General features: G+C 51.7%; 6 protein-coding genes across 6 annotated transcripts; 5 read left to right on the top strand and 1 right to left on the bottom strand.

Moving 5' to 3' along the window:
* Positions 1 to 1,811: 1,811 nt before the first annotated feature.
* Positions 1,812 to 3,418, top strand: aspE (septin; the record flags this gene model as incomplete). The annotated part of the gene is given in 4 exon segments (XM_057176653.1): positions 1,812 to 1,924; positions 1,938 to 1,974; positions 1,996 to 2,258; positions 2,314 to 3,418. 4 exon segments carry the CDS (start codon positions 1,812 to 1,814, stop codon positions 3,416 to 3,418), a joined length of 1,518 nt encoding a protein of 505 aa, XP_057030955.1.
* A 736-nt stretch (positions 3,419 to 4,154) lies between these two features.
* On the top strand, positions 4,155 to 6,800 carry anxc4 (annexin ANXC4; the record flags this gene model as incomplete). The annotated part of the gene is made up of 2 exons (XM_057176652.1): positions 4,155 to 6,455; positions 6,510 to 6,800. 2 exons carry the CDS (start codon positions 4,155 to 4,157, stop codon positions 6,798 to 6,800), a joined length of 2,592 nt encoding a protein of 863 aa, XP_057030954.1.
* Positions 6,801 to 7,266: 466 nt separating this feature from the next.
* Positions 7,267 to 8,359, top strand: N7457_005607 (ankyrin repeat domain-containing protein; the record flags this gene model as incomplete). Its single annotated transcript, XM_057176651.1, has 2 exons — positions 7,267 to 8,152; positions 8,232 to 8,359. The coding sequence occupies 2 exons, from the start codon at positions 7,267 to 7,269 to the stop codon at positions 8,357 to 8,359; spliced, it is 1,014 nt and encodes a 337-aa protein (XP_057030953.1).
* A 459-nt stretch (positions 8,360 to 8,818) lies between these two features.
* Positions 8,819 to 9,850, bottom strand: N7457_005606 (uncharacterized protein; the record flags this gene model as incomplete). Its single annotated transcript, XM_057176650.1, has 1 exon — positions 8,819 to 9,850. One exon carries the CDS (start codon positions 9,848 to 9,850, stop codon positions 8,819 to 8,821), a length of 1,032 nt encoding a protein of 343 aa, XP_057030952.1.
* Positions 9,851 to 11,748: 1,898 nt separating this feature from the next.
* On the top strand, positions 11,749 to 11,943 carry N7457_005605 (uncharacterized protein; the record flags this gene model as incomplete). The annotated part of the gene is made up of 1 exon (XM_057176649.1): positions 11,749 to 11,943. The coding sequence occupies one exon, from the start codon at positions 11,749 to 11,751 to the stop codon at positions 11,941 to 11,943; it is 195 nt and encodes a 64-aa protein (XP_057030951.1).
* A 629-nt stretch (positions 11,944 to 12,572) lies between these two features.
* gta1 (glutaminase GtaA) lies at positions 12,573 to 14,955 on the top strand (the record flags this gene model as incomplete). Its single annotated transcript, XM_057176648.1, has 6 exons — positions 12,573 to 13,119; positions 13,170 to 14,193; positions 14,245 to 14,447; positions 14,502 to 14,645; positions 14,698 to 14,833; positions 14,886 to 14,955. The coding sequence occupies 6 exons, from the start codon at positions 12,573 to 12,575 to the stop codon at positions 14,953 to 14,955; spliced, it is 2,124 nt and encodes a 707-aa protein (XP_057030950.1).
* Between the last annotated feature and the right edge of the window lie 141 nt (positions 14,956 to 15,096).

Here is a 15,096-nt window from a genome sequence, read left to right as displayed (position 1 = left end):
CTCGTATTCACGCCTGAAGGTGACCAGCCATTGTTTTGCACAATGTGAAAAGCCACGAAGAAATCCGACGAGAAGCCAATACTGCGTGGTGTTCGAAAAAAACGCACAATTCTGGCTCCGGACGCGACTCGCACAAACACGATGTGTCCAGGGTCTCGTGTTGGTGCTGCGATCGTAAATTGTGGTGTTTCAGGTTTCATGCTAGCTGGCCTGGGGCTGTTTTCGATATGGTTATTAAACGGCGCATTTAGTTTGATTAGATGCATTAGGTTGCGGCTTCGTGTGCCATTGCCTGGAGCCGAATGGCCTCTGGGCACTGGGCGGGTCGGGGGTCCGACTTTGGGGTTGGCCGCACCTCGGGGTTTGGTTCATCTGTCAAAGGTGTACGGAGTACGGAGTATGTTGTCGCCCCTTGGGTAGGTTTGAGATACAACATATTTGAGAAAGGGTCGGTCACCGAGTGTGGGGGGTTTTTTCCTGACATTGATTATTGAAGTGAGGAATCCCCATAATTGCCTGATTCCAACACGGGTCAGGGACAGGCACCTGTTCTCGTCTTATGTATAGGTGCAAACAAGACAAACACACATGTTTTGGTCTCGTATATGATACTCCGTGTCTTATGTACATGTACCTACTCCGTATGTACATGTACATAAGGTACCTGCATATACTCCGTACTATGTAGGCCATCTGTTCATTCTCCAACATAGTGAGGCACCTATACTCATGAACCTCTTATAGCAACCTCATTGGACTGCTGTTCCCTGGCAATTTCGGATGTTTCGTCTGCCTGCCTCCAAGATTGTCTTGGACAGCCAGTGGAGACCTTTCAACGGCCCCTGGCGCACGTGCCAGACTCCCGGAGGCCACGAGTTGGCGATCAACGTGCAGGAAGCCATGTGTATAATACAGCATTCGGGGAGGTCATATCCAGACCAGGCAAGTTGTACTTGGACCCTAAAGCCATCCCGTCTGTTAGCTCCATTGACGGACGAACCGGGGCCTAGTATCCAAACGACCAAGCTCCAAGTGGAGAAACAGCGCTGGACCAGAGAGGCAGTTTTACCCCTGAGTTTCTGTGTCCTCCATCTTTTGATCGCCCAATGTCCGAACCCCGTGAGTTAGCACCGTAATCTATACTCCGTACTCCGTAGCCAAATTAATTTCTTCCTTCTTTCAACCCTTTCACTTTTCTCCAAGCGCCGCTGTTGCTGGACGCTGTGAGCAGGCCTATTTGCAATAAAAACTCCCCAAAAAAAAAAGAAAGGCATCTCTGAGATTTGACCTCTGTTCAAATCTCAATTTCAATTCCATCCCCTGTCATCCAGGACCTTTCACCCACTGGTTGGGAGCTTGTATTTTGATTCCACACTCGCTTTTTATCTCTTTGTGTTTTTTCCTTGTTTGTTTCTCACTTTCTGCCGTTGCAGACCAGAGTTCGGAAAATTGCCAGCGCAGACGGCATTGGTTGGGCTGATCCAGTTTCGGGCCACTCAGTTTCGAATTCAATATTGAAATCCTGGGACTTTCCAAGGGTGTTAGCGCCGCGAGCTCCGATATATATTGGACCATTTCATTGGTGAGTGGTTATTTCCATATCCCCCGACGTGTGTCCGTGAGGGGTTCTGAGGGGGGCATCATACAATATCGAGATGGTCGACGGGGTTGGACACCCTAGAACGGGGGGAGCAAAAGATTGGAGAAGAAGCAAGAGAAAAGAAGGAAAAAAGGAAGACAAGAAAGGGAAAAGGACAAAAGCAAAGTCAAAAACATAACCTAATCAGGAAAGAACAGACAAACATCCGAACATGGCAGCCCCCTCAACTACGCGCTTGGGACCTGAGACAGACCGTCGCACTTCCCTCGGTTTCCTTCGTCGTTCTAAATCCACCGAGCCTCTGAGCGAGCGCAATCCCTCTGGGTCCCGCAAAAAGAAGTCGCAAGCCATGGAAGACGAAATGCGTCGTCAGCGTGACTCTTACGCTCCTAAAGTGCCTCCCCGCTTGCCTGATCTCTCCCCCCACCCCTCAACTGGAAACCTTTGGAGGCGAGGAACGTGGCAAGGTTGCTCCAACGCCTCGCCCACAGTCTGGTGTTGCTGCCTCGCCCACAATGGCTGCCTCACCTGTGATTGATCCCTATGCGCGCACTGAGAGCATGACCCATCGCGGCCGTTATAGCTACGCCAGTAGTGCCGTCAGCACCGTGAACAGCCCCCGCCGTGTCCGCCGTCGCAAGGACCCCACCTCGTACAAGTAAGTCAGATGGGAGACATCCAGACCACGCAGACGAACTAATGATCCTATGCAGTGTGCTTGTCATTGGTGCACGCAACTCGGGCAAAACTTCGTTCATCAACTTCCTCCGCAGTGCTCTAGCAATGCCGTCTCATAAGCATCCCTCGCGCACCCCTGAGGAGGTCGAGGAGCTTCAACGTCAAACATCAGCTTGGGAAGGATTCACGTCGCAATACCTGGAAACGGAGTTCGATGGAGAACGTGTCGGACTTACACTATGGGACTCAGTGGGTCTTGAGCGGAACATTGCCGATCTGCAGATGCGTGGCGTAACAGGCTTCCTGGAGAGCAAGTTCGAGGAGACTTTGGCCGAGGAGATGAAAGTCATTCGTTCCCCCGGCACCCGCGATACCCATATTCACTGCACTTTCCTGCTTCTGGACCCTGTGCGCCTTGACGAGAATATTGCCATGGCCGAACGGGCTGCCAATGGCACACCTAAGGCTAGTGATGCGCCTGTGGTTGGTGTTCTAGATCAGAGTCTCGATCTGCAAGTGTTACGCACCGTGTTGGGCAAGACCACTGTTGTCCCCGTCATCAGCAAAGCGGACACAATCACCTCTGCTCACATGACCTATCTTCGCAAGGCTGTGTGGAACAGCTTAAAGCAGGCCAATATCGACCCCCTCGAGATCTTGACATTGGAGGACCAGGAGGAATACAGCTCGGAAAGTGACGAAGAGGAGCCCTTGGAGCTCGAGAATAAGCCCGAATCTGGGCCTGCAGACGCCGAGACTGGAACTCAACAGGTCCCTGGCTCGCCGTCCCAGCTCAGCCAGGCAACTCGTAGGTCTAGCGCCTCGCAGGCCGCTAACCAACACGTTCCGTTCTCTATCCTATCCCCGGATCCTCACTCGCTGGCCGCTGGTGACCAACCAGTGGGACGCCGATTCCCCTGGGGGTTTGCAGACCCATATGATCCCGAGCACTGTGACTTTGTACGCCTGAAGGACTCTGTCTTCTCCGACTGGCGCTCCGAGCTGCGGGAGGCCAGCCGCGTGATCTGGTACGAACGCTGGCGAACCGATCGCCTCAACCGCAATGGGCAGCCGGCTCCAGCCCAGAAGCAAGTCTATGGTGGTCGCATGGGACCTCGTGATGGCCATCGTACACGATAAACGGGTTCTTTGCCCCTTAGCCCTTCTGTTCGCGTAGCTTTCTCTTCCCGCTCATACCCCCATTCTTCGCGGCCTGGCCCCCTCGCAAGGCTTCTTTTTATGTCACACCTATTGTTTTTTTTTTTTTTGAGTGTCATTTCTCTTCAAAATGTTTCGAGAACCGGAACTTGTACTAGTGCTGTTGCACGGTAATTTGATTATTTGATCACAGTTTTATCTCTGGCGAATGCCATCCCCATACGGAGTTCTCCGTATAGACCGTGTAGACCGTGCACTTGACCCCTCGGCTTCATTTGCAATCTGCATTCGCATTGGCCACAAAGGTCCAGTGCCTGCGGCTGAAGCGCTGCCAACGATGATCCTGAATACAGTTGTAAGCCAATAAGAGCCGCTAATCCTTGGCTACATGGGGGGCATGAAGAATCGCGAACTAGCTCCAAACTGGCGCCAAAGTCGAATACGAGGTGCTATATACACCAACTGTTTCCTTGTTCCGTTCTTCCCCTTCTACTTGGTTACAGAGCTACCTCGCTATCGCCGTTAGTGTGGTAGGGTATAGAGCGGAGGCCACAGAGCTTGAGGACCCTCATCCACTCTCTTTGTGCGACCGAGACTCTCAAATCCGAATCTTGGAATTCCTCAGCCCTGTGAGACAAAAACCAGTCAATCTATCTGTCTCGGAATACCAAACAGAATCCGGAGGAGAACCCCACTCATTGGCCCCTCTTGAACCAAAATGTCGCTCCAAGTGAACGACCCACGGTCGCGCACCCGATCCAAATCCCCCGGTCGCGAGCGCTCACGGTCGCGCGACAGCCGAGCTCCCTCCGCTTCGCCATCCCACCGTTCCCGCTCCCCTGCCGTTGAGGCAACAAAACGCTACAGCCCAGACGAACAAGCCGAAATCGAGCGCCAATATAAGTTGCTCAGCGAGCGGCGCCAGCGCGAATCTTCCGGCTCTGATGAGCCACGCAGCGTTGTCTCACGCGCCCCAAGAAGCTCCACCCGCTACGACGTGGATCGCACTGGCTCAGACGAAGATTCGAAGCGTCGGGGTGATCGTGATGCAGATAGCTCGAGACGTCGTCGTGATGACCGCTATGAACACTCGGGTGACGAGCGGGGTTCTGCGTCGCAGTATACTTCTTCGCGGTCGCATCGCCGCCGGCCCTCATCGCCAGACCGCGGCAGTCGCGTGAATCGTGACTCTGATGACTCTGTTGACGATCTAGCTTACGGCGAGGCACCGGGAAGCCATCCCAGCTATGCGCGCCCGAACCGATATAGCTATGCGCAACCGACGCAGTTCATGCCGAGCGCTCCCAGGCCGCCTACTCAACCGGGATACCCTGGCGCGGTAACTGACTGGGCTGCTATACCCGAGTGTGAACGGCCTGGATTCGTGCCTCCTTCTTCGCAGCCCGCGAACCCGTCCAGTATGCCCGGCGCGTTCCCTTCGGTTTCAACCTACGGGAATGGCTCTGGAGCCGTGCCGGCACCTATGATTTCCCCGATGCAATATGCCGGTCAGCAGCAGCCTTTGGCTCCGTATGCGGCGACTAGTGCTGGCTACATGCCCTCGCATTATCGCACGGCCTCTGCAAGTAATCCTGGTTACCCGGTGGCAGCTGGGTATGCGAATCCCGGCATATACCAGTACGCGCAGATCGATCCTAGTGTGATGTACTCTTCCAAGATTGCTCCTGCCCCTGCTCCTGCCCCTGCTCCCGCCCCCGCTGCTAAGCCGGCGCCGTACACTCCTCCTGTGCATGACCAGTATACTAGGCCGCCACCGCAGCAAGTGCAAACTCAGTATCACTCGCAGGCACAGTCCCAGCAGCAGAAGCCGCCTGAGCAGCCGCCTCGAAACGAGCCTCAGTTTGTGGAAATCACACCTGGTGGAGGTCGTTCAGGCACTCGTCCTCACAGTCTCTCTACGTCGAGTACTCTCGCAGTCGGGGGAGCTAGTGCAGGTCACTCGGCTCATCCTCCGGCGAGTCCGCTGCTAGAACCATATCACGGCACTTATCAGTCCATCTCGCCCATGCCATCTCCGATCGTCATCCCCTCCATTCGCGACGAAGACATCTCGGATGTCGAGCCGCTTGATGGTGGAAATTCGGCTTCAGACTCAGGCCCCCGCAGCAGGCACCGCTCCCACTCGTCTGTTAACGAGAAAGACGCCCGCTACCGCATCAAAGACAAGAGAGAGAAAGATCGTGACGACCGCAAGGAAGATAAACGTCTCAGCCGCCCAATATCTGGCCACGGGCGCCACGACTCAACCTCCTCTCACAACGGCCCGGACGGAAAAGTCATAATCTCCCCAACAACCGGTCGCAAACGAGTCTCTTTCTACGACGCCGGCGCCGACGCCGAGGCCCTGCAAGCTGCACTCAACCACACGCGCAATATAGACAGCAAACCCATCATCAAAATCCTGCCACACCTAACAAGCGACGAGATCCTTCTTCTCCGCCAGGAGTACAAGGACCGCGTCCGCCTCCAAGGAAAGGGCATAAACATCGCCAAACACCTCCGCCTGAAACTCGGCAGTTCCTCCTTCGGCAAAGTCTGCTATGCAACAGCTCTAGGCCGCTGGGAGTCTGAAGCCTACTGGGCCAACTGCTACTACCAAGCCGGCACCTCGCGCCGCGAACTCCTCATCGAGTCACTCATGGGCCGATCTAACGCTGCCATCCGCGAAATCAAAAACTCCTTCCGCGACTCTCGCTACGAAAACAGTCTGGAGCGCTGTATGCGCGCCGAGCTGCGCGCCGATAAATTCCGCGTCGCCATCCTACTCGCCCTCGAGGGCCAGCGCCAGGACGACCGCGAGCCGCTGGATAGACGTCTCGTACTCGAGGATGTGCAAGACTTGCATCGTGTGATTGTCCGCGAGGGCGGCGAGACCTCCATGATCCACATCATCGTACTACGCAGCGATAATCATCTACGCGAAGTGCTGCGCACTTATGAGGATAAGTATGGACACAATTTCGCCAAGGCTATGATTGCCAAATCGCGGAATCTGGTGGTATGTACATCCTTTTTTTCCTTTCTGAATCTATCGCTAATCAGTCCCCTCCAGGGTGAAACGCTCGCTCATATCCTTAATGGCGCTATCAACCGTCCCATGCGCGATGCCCTCCTCCTCCACCAGGCCCTGCGCGAATCCCGTAGTGGTCGTGAGCGCTCTGAATTGCTTATCTCCCGTCTTGTGCGTCTGCATTGGGAGCCTAGACACCTTGATCTGGTGAAGACGGAGTATCGGCGGAGATACCATGAGCGGCTGGAGGAGGCTATTGCGGAGGAGATTCTGTCGTTGAATGGAGGCCAGGAATGGGGAGAGTTCTGTATTGAATTGGCTCGTAACGTTTGAGGTACTTCCCTTTCACCTCTCTGTGTGCGATGGACCTCGCATTGAACTTGTATTGTTTTTCAGCTGTTGTATGCTTATGGCATGGATGAAGTTATGTTTACTCGACTCTTTGAGTTGGGCTTTTATTCTGCTGTTGGGGGTTTGCTTGTAGTTCCTTTCTGTGTGGCTCTGTGGATCTCTATATGGAATGCAGATCGAGATCTTGCTTCCTGGGGCCACAAACAGGCTGCCATTGTTAGAACAACCTTGGAATTCAAGGATTTCCGTATAACTTGTGCTTGTGAAGTATCAATGGTCTACTCGCAAGGTGCTTGACAAACCGTCCAAACATAACGAAGATGCAACGAACATCTGCCAAGATCCCTGCCCCTTCTCGTCTTCGGTAGCCTTCGTCTCTGTCTTTTACAGTACCTGACTTAAAACCCCTGAAAAAAAGAAGCTACTCAGAGGAATCCTCGAATCCAACATGCCCATCAAACAGATACAGCCAAGTGCACTCCTCAACCTTCCAATCGAGATCCTCCTCCTGATAGCGAACCTTCTGGACACGCGAGACGTCGGCTCATTTCTCCGCACGGCACGGAGATACGCCAGCATCCTCGATTCGCATATGTATCAACGAGCGCGCAGCCATATCTGCGCCGACGGAAACTCCGTCCTTGGATGGGCCGCGAAAAGGAACCAAGCACCTGTAATCCATAAGCTCCTAAGGAAAACCAGCGATGCGCCAATTCCGCTCGGAGTGAAAACCAAAGCACTATGTCTCGCCGCAGAGGCCGGAATGCATCGCATCATCGAGCTTTTGGTGGACGCCGGTGCGAATCCGTCGTCTGCGATAGATATGGGACGGAGCTCGACATGTAGCGCGCTTCAACTCGCCGCCGAGAATGGCCATGAGACAGCCGTCCAGGCACTCTTGGGAATGGGGGCGGATATCGCTGCGACTAATTCAACCCGAGAGACCGCTCTCCACTATGCGGCCCGCGGGGGACGGGAAAGTGTTACGAGACTGCTTCTGGAGAGGGGAGCTGATGTGGCGGCGTTAACGACCAGTCGGGAGACAGCACTGCATTATGCGGTTTTGGGTAGGAATGAAGCGGTTGTGAAGCTGCTCCTGGAGAAGGGAGTAGATCTAGAGGCAACTTCGGATATTGGGCAAACAGCGTTGTTTTGTGTATTTGGTGTGAAGAGTGCTAGCAGCGAGTCCGTTCTTGACCTGCTTCTGGCGAAGGGTGCAAATGTGGCTGTATCTGAACCTTTTCGCTCCTTGACACCACTACACTTTGCTGTACAGGATGGCAATGAATGGGCTGTTAGGTCACTCTTGGCGCATGGGGCGGATGTGATGGACTGTGATTATTTGGGACATACGACACTGCATATGGCGGCTGAGTCTGGGAATGAAGCGGTTGTAATAATGCTTCTTGAAAGGGGGGGTGGATGTCTCTGCTGTTGCGGTTGGAGAGAATGATACACCACGGAATTTTGCAGAATGGAGTGGCCATGAAGCAATTACAAGGCTTCTAGACGAGGCAGCCACGCAGCGTGTGAAAGATTGAGTTTGAAATACTATAGATGGATGTGGTAGTCTGCGGATGCTCAACTATCATTATACGACTCAATCTCTTATAAGTTCATGCAACTTGGTTAGATGCCTGTCCAGGATAAAAGTCAAGTATAAAAGGAGACCGCACAGAATTGGATTGATAGTATGATCAAGAAAGGGAAAAGAATGTCTGTCTGGTCTATTTTAGAGGTAAATAACACACTACCTACCTAGGTACCTTCCACTCACCTACATTTCCTTCTAGACGCTTGTATACCAATACCAAGGACATGCTTAGTCTAAAGTTCCTCATAGCTCATGTAGGATCCACCACTCGAGTATATCTACATTTGATTCTCATCTCAATCTGAATCCCACTTGGGCCCAATCGAGGCCGCTCCCAATTACCATACCTTCGCGCCATACTTCCGGCTATACTAATGATTCTTATATGTGAATAGAAACCCCCAATCTACACCTTCCCGGCCCTCCTCCTAAACGCCGAAAACCTCTCCCTCCGAAAAACAACCGTTGCCAAAAAGTTCACCACAAAATGCGCCACCACAACCCCTATAATCAAAACCACCAGCACCAACGGCCCCAATATCGACAGCACCGTAAACCCATACGAAGCCCTATGAAACGCCCGATTCTCCGCCAGCTGCTCCGTCCCAAGCCCGACCTGCATCGCCGTCAGCACGAGCGCAAAGTACACCGTCATCGCCGTGATAGGCGCCAGGTACGAGCGGAAGAGCTCCTGGTAAGTCTGGTACTTTGCACGATAGCCACGGAAGAAACTACCCCGCTGGAGAGCGTAGATCTTGTTTAGACGGGAGAGACGCAGCTCGCCGTATTTGTAGCGGCTGTTTATGCGGGTTGGGTGGGTGACGTCCGTTGCTAGGAGGTTTTGGACGAGGGCGCGCCATTGCGGCCAGGTTAGGGATGCCGGGAGTAGGCTGTGGTCTTGGGCGATGCGGAAGTCGCTGGGGTGTTGGATTAGGGCAATGTAGGATGTCAAGAACCCCAGTGCGGATTTGGAGAGGGTGCTGCGGGGGCAGGGTGTCTTTTGCGCTTGGGGAGGCGGGGTCGCGTCTTTGAAGCTGTTCATACAGTAGCAGATCCCCGGATATTCCCCGCAGGTGAGATTTGTGGACCAGAAGTGGGCGTCTAGGAGGTATTGGGGGAGGGGCTTTATGTAGATGCGTCGTGCGGGACCCCAGACTAGGTGCATGTCGATCTTTTCGTCGAGGATTATTTGGCGCGAGACGGATATTTGGTAGTTTAGGGGTCGCGGGGGCATGGGCCGGCCTGCGAGCCAGAGATATTCTTGGATGTCATTTAGGCGTTGGACTGAGAGGTCTAGATGCAGGAATTTGGAGATGTTGTCGAGTGGGGCGCGTAGTGATAGGTCGTCATCTCGGAAGGATGCTGGGAGGAGGTCGTTGAAGTGGTGGGATTCATTTGAGGTTGTGGTCGGGCTGAATATCTCTTTGATTTTGGACATTCTCTGGGCGTCGTGAGGTTGTTGAGAGGGAAATGAATCGGTGGTGGTTGGCGTAGTGTACTAAATTGGCAAAAAGGGGGCCATTTTGATATCCCCGCCATTATGATTCGAGGTAGGTTGTTGAGGCTTAAGCCCAGAACCAATGCCGGCCATTGCGAAACGTCTTCTTTCGGCACTTCTCAAGTGGTGTTTCTGGTTGTTTCTTACTTGGGAATGCCTAATTATCGGCTCTGCTGGTATCATCGCCAACAGAATAATCAGTCATACCCTCATGAGCCATGTGCCCGACACACCACGACTATTTCACAAGGGCATTAGGTTCCTCAATTTCACAACCCTTTAATGGTTGAATCATCTATTGCACTACCCTAGTGTTGCGAGCAAAAGCTCCTATACTCGCTTGAACATTGAAAAAAAGAGAAGCATGCTATCATTTACGGGTGAAGCCCAGAGAACAACCTTGCCCTGAAAAGAGTTATAACTCGACGGCACAAAGGATAAATCCACCTGATGATGAAACTACATTTATCCTCTCCAAAAGTTGTGTGAGAGACGATGAGTGCTTAAGTGAGTGAAGATACCTAGATCAATGAACTTTTACAAGCGAGCGGGGGTTACATCGACACAGCAAGCCAGAAGGGATGCTTGGCTCTTGATGAAAGATGAAGCAAAAAGGGTAGAAGTCAGTAAAAGGCTTGCTTCGAGTAAGTAATATTATATCTGTGATATCACAGTAGATGTTACGTTTGACTAAAGCTCTAAACCTTTCATCTCTCACTTTGTCGGGGCCACGATGCCACTTTTATGCATATGTAGTCATTCAACTAGGAATGAGGAACAGTCACTGTCCTAGCAGGAGATATTAGACATCCTCGCTTCACTCAAAATCCTATCGACCGGGTAGATCGGTCAGAAATGAGACTTTTCCCGCTGGTACTCCGTCCTATGTATTATTAAAAGCTTGTGTTGTATAAGGGTAACTTCAAATGGTCGAACAATGCCGAAGACTTACTGTTGCTTATATACATAACAGCTTGATGAGTTTTGAATGGGGTAAAAGGGGATCATATTTTGCCTAAAAAAGCCCTTCTCCATAACGCGGGGCATCAATTTCCACTGGCACGCGATCCCACCTTGGCTGAACGAACTAAAGCATTTCATGATCAACTGCTCAGAAAGCAGAACTAAGCCAGAAATCCGCACGAGGTTAATAGTCAGGCTGCTGGTCGGCGAATGCTTAATGCACCTCACTGAGGGAACAGACATTATACTTTGGAGAACGGAGACCGAAAGCGCAAGTCATGTTCATTTTGGACTTCTGTTCAATCAAAAGTGTAATTTGCAATTCATGTTGTCCCAGCATATTGTGAAGCAGACAAGGCATATCACGCAGCAAGGAGGAATCAATAAGGAGTGGATATTGAATCATCAACCTCTGCATTTACTACGTGGGCGCACGCGACCCCGGCTTATGTACGGAGTACGGAGTATGGAACACTCAAAAGCCAAGCACAGGCATCACAGGCATGAAACTCTCAGTGAAGTCATCCATCTCTTGTCTCCGATCGGACTTTCGAGGCTGAAGCTGACCTGTGGAGCCGAGCTTCTCTGCAAGGGGAACCCCTCTGATTTGCGAGAGAATAATGGATACTCTCCTTCCTTCGGTTCTTGAAGGCCCCAAAGTCCTCTTTATGCAAGACAGCATGGCCATCTAAATCCGACACTCCTTAAAATGAATGCGATGCCGATGGCCATTTCCCCGCAGATGTGTCGGACACTCAACATCAAGGTCCGATATTACTCCATCGATTAGACGCATAAGATCCCCCACAGCCGACTCCTCAGATGTCCGCCTGATGGAATCACGAAGGACATGCACTTGGCACTTCTTCTTGATCATGGGTATAGCCCTATTTGCCCCAGACCTATCGGCGATGATCTCAAACCGCCGCTCTTATTTCTGCAGCCCCTTGGTGCTCACATCGCACCATTTCTCCCCACACCTTTATTTGCACCATGCTGCTGTATGGTTCGTCATGCGCAAGGCACGCACCGAACCAGTCTCGGATTACCCCGGCGCTCTTGTCCACTAACGCCACCCATTCCGTGGATCTGCATAGACCACTGCTTGTCTTCCATGCGACCTGCAAGTATGCCGTTTCATCCGTGACCTGTTTGACCGCATGCTTGACTTTTAAATTCGAGCCTTCTTAGCTAGATCCCCCTCTCCGTCATTTCTATGACCTTTTCACTGAGATCCCTGTCTGGACACGCCCCCCTTCCCCCCAAAAAACCTCCCTCCGTCCCTCTCTTAGCATGAATCGTTCTCCAACACCGACGGAGACCAGCCGATCAGCGTTTATGGAGATCATAGATACACACAGGTCTGCTGCTACCTATGTGTTTTTTTGCTTTTTTTTATTACGCTAAGCCACTTCGATAAACATCCTGTTGAGAGTACATTCTGGCATGCGGATCTCGGAGGGACCTCTGGCTTCCTCCCCCTCTCTTGTTAGATTGAGGTCGACTATAAAAATGTCGCTGACATTCCTCTCCTGTAAACATACCGACGATCCTCTTTTCCATTCGCTCCGTCATAGTGCCAAGCAGCGAAGGTTCCGAGAACTCCTTTCCCTTTCCTGCAAATAAATAATAGAGCAGGCTTGCTCCTGCATTGGTTTCGTGTACTTCCTACCCCTATTCTCTGTGCGAATCTGTCATAATGCAGCTGTATCGCCTCGGGCTGCTGGTCGCCTCCTTGGTGACCTCTATTGGAGCAGAGTCAACCTTCTCGCCTGCCCGCCCCCAGCTATACCTCTGGCAGTTAGGTCCCCGTATCTTAGCACTTGGCTCGATGCAGGAAAGGACGGTGGTAATGGCGGTTATTTGGCTGGCCAATGGCCTGTCTTCTGGCAGTATGTTGATTATTCGCTTCAGTTGTAACTCGACGCGACCCATGATATTAACCTTGGACAGAAACCAAGTGACTGCGTGGACAGGTATGATCCGTGTCGATGGCAATACCTATACTTGGATGGGGCTGCCCGGGACCAAGACTGTCAATCAGACTGCATTTGAGTATACTTCAACGAAGAGCATTTTCACTATGAACGTGGAAAACAAGCTTGAGATGAACATTACTTTCTTGTCGCCTGTTACACCCAACGACTTCAAGCGCCAGTCACTCGTTTTCTCTTATCTCAATGTCGAGGTTTCTTCCCTTGACGGACAAAACCACGATGTACAGGTCTACGCGGATATCTCAGCAGGTTCGTGATCTAGTCTTTCCTATTACGTGCAATGGCTGATGGAATGATAGAATGGGTATCGGGCGACCGAAATGCTATCGCAGAATGGGAGTATGGAACTACTGACGGTGTTGCCTACCACAAGGTACACAGACAGACTCCACTGGCATTTTCCCAAGTCAACGAGCAAAGCGAATGGGGCAATTGGTACTGGGCCACCGATGACTCGAAGAGCATGACATATCAGTCTGGGCCAGATACCGACGTCCGTGGAAAGTTCTCGACAGATGGAAAACTCACCAATGGACGCGACACGAATTTCCGCGCTATTTCTTCTAGTTGGCCCGTGTTTGCGTTCTCATCAGATCTGGGCCCAGTCAGCTCTTCGCCTGTCAGCACCCTCTTCTCACTTGGACTCACGCAGGATGAAGCTATTCAGTATGAAGGTGCTTCGGATTATGGCCCAGTTCCGTCCTTATGGAAGAGCTACTTCGATACCGAGTTGGCTGCACTTTCTTTCTTCCACCAAGATTACGAAGAGTCCAGCAAGCTTGCAAGCAGCTTTGATAGCAGGGTGGCCGAAGACTCGATTGCCACAGCTGGTCAGGACTATCTCACTATTACTTCGCTGTCAGTTCGACAGGCTTTCGGCGGTACCCAGCTTTGTGGTACAAAGGAGAAAATGTATCTGTTCCTGAAGGAAATCTCTTCTGATGGCAACATGAATACCGTCGACGTTGTCTTCCCAGCGTACCCTATTTTCCTATACACCAATCCCGAATTCCTGAAGCTCGTCCTTGACCCTCTTTTTGAGAACCAGGAGGCTGGAAAATACCCCAACGACTATTCTATGCACGATCTCGGCTCATCTTACCCCAATGCTACCGGTCACTCCGATGGCACCGACGAGAAGATGCCCTTGGAAGAGTGTGGAAACATGCTCATCATGACTTTGGCTTACGTGCAGAAATCCGGTGACACTCATTTCCTGACCGACCACTACACTCTGCTCAAGCAATGGACCAGTTATTTGGTTGAGGACTCCCTGTACCCTGCAAACCAGATCTCTACTGATGATTTTGCTGGCTCCCTGGCGTGAGTAAACTTCCTTTTGTCTGATTTCTCAAATCTAACCGGCAAAATTAGCAACCAAACCAACCTCGCACTCAAGGGCATGATCGGTATTCAGGCCATGTCAGTCATTGCTAACCTGACTGGCCACGACGATGATGCTTCTAAATACTCGCGCATTGCCAATCGCTACATCAGCAAGTGGGAGGACCTAGCCATTGCCAAGGACGCCAACCCTCCCCGAACGACCTTGTCATACGGCGATACCGCCAGCCATGGTAAGATCAACCCTTTATTTCTAGTCTATGAAGTCTTGCTTACTGATTTTGTAGGCTTGCTCTACAATCTCTTTGCCGATGTCCAGTTGGGCCTAGGTCTCGTTCCAAATTCTGTTTATCAGATGCAGAGCGACTTCTACCCAACCGTTGAAAACAAATACGGCGTACCTCTCGACACTCGCCATACATATACCAAAGGTAAATGACAATCCCCATGCTTGCGTAATAAAAAATACTGACAAATTTGTAGGTGACTGGGAGTGCTTCGCAGCGGCAGTGAGCTCGGTCGAAACTCGGGCTATGTTCATCAAGGATCTGGCAACCTGGATCAACGAGACACCAACCAACCGAGCGCTGACTGACTTGTACGACACTATTTCAGGAGAGTAAGTCAATCAATATTCACAACTGCCGTAAATCCCTGCTCATAAAATACAGTTATCCTCAAAATACTTTCGTCGCTCGTCCCGTCATGGGTGGTTCCTTCGCTCCCCTCCTCGTCCGCTAGCGGACTCTTTCGCTTCTTGTTCATTTGTTTCCCGTTATATAGCCCATGAACTTTTACCCATACTGGTTACATTCTCTTTCTCGAAAGACTCTTGTTAAGAATTTATGGCCTACCATCTTCCTCATCGGGGATGGTGGGAAA

This window comes from Penicillium paradoxum (assembly GCF_028828445.1).
Source record: "Penicillium paradoxum strain IBT 22861 chromosome Unknown utg000005l_segment0_segment0, whole genome shotgun sequence".
Lineage (NCBI taxonomy): Eukaryota > Fungi > Ascomycota > Eurotiomycetes > Eurotiales > Aspergillaceae > Penicillium > Penicillium paradoxum.
The sequence above is the reverse complement of the archived record's forward strand: the minus strand, read 5'-3'. Positions and strand labels throughout refer to the sequence as shown.